This window comes from Gallinula chloropus, assembly GCF_964237585.1.
Source record: "Gallinula chloropus genome assembly, chromosome: 18".
Taxonomy (NCBI): domain Eukaryota; kingdom Metazoa; phylum Chordata; class Aves; order Gruiformes; family Rallidae; genus Gallinula; species Gallinula chloropus.
The window spans coordinates 2,499,059-2,503,257 of record NC_140103.1 but is presented as its reverse complement, the minus strand read 5'-3'; the positions used below and the strand labels follow the sequence as shown (position 1 = coordinate 2,503,257).

The window sequence follows — 4,199 nt, the reverse complement described above, 5'->3', positions numbered from 1 at the left end:
GTCAACGCAGGTAATCAAAGCCGAGGCCTGAGGGGAACCACCCTCGACGGGAACCGGGATTCCCCTCCAGCGAGCATCGCCCTTCAACGGCCGCCTCACCGCGGGCTGGGGGCGCGGCGGTGCCCTGCGGAGGGGGCTCGGCCGGCAGCACCGCGCCGCGCTGAGCGGTCACCATCCTGTCAGGTGCGGGCCGGCCGTGGCGGGAGGGCGGGAAGGAGCCGGTGGCTCGGTCCTGGTGTCCGCGGATGGAGCGGCGACAGCGCGTGGTGCGGCTGTTAACGGGGGAGCGGGGGTGTGTGGAAGGGAACCAGCCGGCGGTCCCGAGGGCCCGTCTGCTCCCCGCCGAGCGTGGGGTACGCCCAGAGCACCTCTCCGCGGGCAGCTCGGCTAAAGCTCCCCGCCTGCTCTGACGGGAGAGTTTTGATTGTGGGAGTGCAAGCTGCTCTCGAGAAACCGCATTGAAATGTCTAACCGCTCTCCTTAAAGCACCAGCAGCCTTCCCAAACTAGCTTCTCACTAGCTCTCCATCATCTTTCCCCATCTCCTGCCCTTCCAGTTTATGTTTCCTGGCCCTGAATGAGTTCTGCCTCCAAGTACTGAAGAGAGTGGCTCCTTCCTCCTTTCTTTCTTACTGAAGGTTCAGGGGGAAAACAAAAACCCATTTTAATGGAGAAAATCTCAATTTACCACACAGTGTAATAGCTCATATAGCTCAAAGTTCCCTTCCAGACCGATGTTTCTCTCTTAAATAATACCTTAAAATATGCTTGCTTGTTTGTTTCCTGGTTGTAGTAAGAGCCCGTCCCTCGAAGGTGGGTGCCACAAGGGGTTTTGCCTGCAGAACGCATACACAGCTCTCCACGCTTTCCCCTAGGGAAACTGAGGGAAGTTTCTGTTAATATTCTCTGGAATTACCCAGGGACTCATGGAATAGTGTGTTTGCAGACAGGGGAACAGTGAAGGAACACTAGATTGAATTTATTTTTCCCCCTGTTGCCTTTTTTTTTGCATGTATTTGCTCCTTTAGCTGCAAAGTGGGTGATTTCTAGCATGGCTAAAAGCAACTGGGAGCCTAGTCTTTTCTTTCTGTCCTCAGCCAACTATGTTAGTCTGAGTTGAGAGTATCTCCAGACCTGACAGACTTTGTGTAAGCCATATATTGCAGGACAGTTACTAAGATGAATTTGTAAAACAAAAAGCACTTACTTCAGCTAGTTCCTGGGGGTGTGCTGTAGTATGGTGTAAGTAAAAAGGTACACCATTCCTCCAAGTATGTGTTAGCTCATGAAAACTGGAAGCTGTCACCCATTGGGGAATGGGCTTAGATGGTTTTTTTGGCACCATATCATTGCTGGAAATATTTTGTTATGCTGAAAAGACAATTTTGTTGGCGTGCAATCCATTAAGACTTAGACCTATGCACAGACTGATGTTTATTTCTGTTCCTGCAGATATCAATCATGTGATATTCTGTATTTTTAGCAATGAAGAAAGGCTCAGTAAGAAAAGGTTTGTGTAGAAAACCACAGAAGTCAGCTTCTCGGACACCTAGTCCAATGTCTCCTGTGAGTTCAAGGACAAGATCGCCATCTCCTCAAAGCCAACAGGCATCTCCAGCTTCTTGCAGAAGCACAGAACAGAGACACCAACAACTTGATATTACAGCAGAAAATGTAGAAGCTGGTTTTGAGTATAAGCTACACAAAGGTATTGTGTAAATAACTACTGGTATAAATGTACATCCTGAAAGCACGAGAAGTTTATATACTGTGAACTGGATGGTTAAAGATGTGTGATCTGTTGGAAGAAACCCTGAAAAATTTGCTTTCATCTTTTGGTAGTCAAGTGTGGAAATGATAATAATGAAAGCTGTGTTGAATAATGAGACTGTTATTCCTTACATTCTGTGCCTGGGGGAAGGCTGGCAAAGGGAGATGCCTTCTTTTAAAAGCTACATATGTTTACTCTAACATGTAATTGCCTGTAGATGCTTCTGGTGTGCTGTTTCTTCTCATCCCCTGGGGGGGTGTGGGGGGAATAGCTGTCAATGTTGTCCTAATATTCAGTGTGAAGTAAAAGTCAAATATAAAAATCACCAATTCTTGCACTACTCAAGGTGGTTTCTCTGTTTAATTTCAGATGAAAATGGTGTTAGCGCAGGAGTTAAGTACATTACTGAACCTCTTATAAAAGGTCTGTCAAAACAGGAAAACTTGGCATATGTAAGCTCGCTGAATCTTTCTTCCCCAAAGGATGGGGAAAAGAAATTTAAGGTAAGTTACTGACAATAACTGCTATTTAAAGTTAAAAATTATTTTAAGTGGCTGTAAACAGGTATATATTCTAATAGTGCTAGCCTAGTTCTACAAGAAGCTTCTGTTTATTAAAAATATCAGTGGAAACTCGTACACAAGAGCAATATTTGGATTGGTTAGAATGAAGTCTGGAATGCCATCTATTTGCAAAGCATCTTCGCTTTCGGATTGTGTTAGGTTTTTTGTGGGTAATTTTCTTTTAAGTGGCAGTTTCCTTTTTGTGTAGGTGGGAGTGGTCCACTGTAAACTTAAAATCTAGTTTGTCTCTTGCAGTATTGTAGAAGACTGTACCTAAAGCAGGGGTTTACTGTGCAATAGTGAAACTGATTAATAAAAATGTTAGAATAATTTGTATTTTTTAATAGATAGGTGGTTGTTAAAAATAGAAATCTGTCTGTCTCTTTTTTAAAAAAATAATAAAACTGCAATGCTAAGAGATTCACTTTCTCTTCTATAGTACATAGAAAACTTGGAAAAGTGCTCAAAATTAGAGACACTAAATCTTAGTAACAACCAAATAGAGAAGATTGAGAAGCTGGATAAGCTGATGAAGTTGCGTGAACTCAATTTGTCTTGCAACAAAATCAGGTAAGCAGAAACAGTGATGGTGTTGGGAAGCCCAGCTACGATAAAGATGACAGTGAGTAATTTTTCTGTTAGTGAAGAATGATCTTTACATGAGAATGGCTTTGTCGTAGAGGCTGCAATTTCAGCAGAGAAGCTAACAATAGGAAGTAAGCAAGACGCCAGCATTTCTACTCATTGCGTTCACACAACTTCCTCTCTCAACAGGAACTGAGAAAGTCAGAGTATCTTTTAGCTACTGCTGTGTCCCTTCAGACTTTATATACTGAAAAAACAGTGTGGTCACAAGAGCATGTTCAACTGCACCTTGCCATAATACTCATATCTTTAGATAAATGCCCAAACTAAAACCCAGTATGGTTCCTCATGAGCTATATAGTGTTTTAATGTGCACGGTTTTGCACACTTTGACTTTATAGGTGATTCTTCCTTTATATGGAACCACGTCAGTGGGCACAATGCTTAGAGATGTGATTTGGTAGTGTTAGGTTAAGGGTTGGGCTCAATGATCTTAAAGGTCTTTTCCAATCAAATTGATTCTATAACATTCTCAGGAGAAAAGGAAGTAAATTTCCATATTAAAATGGCATCACCACACACTAAAATAATTTTAATATTAAAAATAAGACATTTAAAAGTAAAGGTTTTGCCACACTGAGCAATGAAGTCTTGCTATGAATTTGTTTTTATTGTCTTCATGTACTTGGAAGTAAGCTGGTGTAATTTAATTTGAATTGTGAGTCCATGGCAGTAAACAACCTTTTGCAAATTTATTGAATGAAATTGAGACAGATTTTGCTGTAGTTTATTCATAATGCCTCAGTTAAACTATAATTTGTTCTGCTTCATGATCAGTTATGGTTTTTTTCTTATTTTCAGTAAAATTGAAGGTATAGAACACATGCTGAATCTACAAAAGCTCAGCCTTGCAGGGAATGAGATTGAGCATATTCCTGTGTGGGTAGGGAAGAAACTGAGATCCCTGCGCGTCTTCAATTTGAAACAGAATAAAATATCATCCGTAAGTGATTGTAGTTAGCAATAATAATTGTTCAGAATCGTTTAATTAAGTGAACTGGTACATTTCCATTGATTGACTTACCCTGAATAATTGCCAAGTGTCTTCACTGTTATGAAATGCAGCCGTTGTGAGTCTGGTAAAGTCAGTTATCAGAAAAACTCTCCTGTGCCAGTATTCGAAGCATAAACCTGTGTTATGTTCTTCAGGAAATCATAGAAGCTTTTGGAAACTTACGGAAAAACTTGGTGAAAATGTGAAGACTTTTTCTTGTTATTGGT

General features: G+C 41.5%; 1 protein-coding gene across 1 annotated transcript in view; it reads left to right on the top strand.

Annotated features, from left to right (window-relative positions):
* Positions 1-1,484: 1,484 nt before the first annotated feature.
* CNTRL (centriolin) overlaps positions 1,485-4,199 on the top strand; it is a gene marked incomplete at its 5' end in the record, with an annotated part of 31,123 nt that continues 28,408 nt past the window's right edge. The window contains 4 exons of the mRNA XM_084272348.1: positions 1,485-1,707; positions 2,140-2,273; positions 2,773-2,903; positions 3,780-3,921. Of these exons, the coding sequence (XP_084128474.1) occupies positions 1,485-1,707; positions 2,140-2,273; positions 2,773-2,903; positions 3,780-3,921 (630 nt within the window). The remainder of the gene's footprint in view (positions 1,708-2,139; positions 2,274-2,772; positions 2,904-3,779; positions 3,922-4,199) is intronic.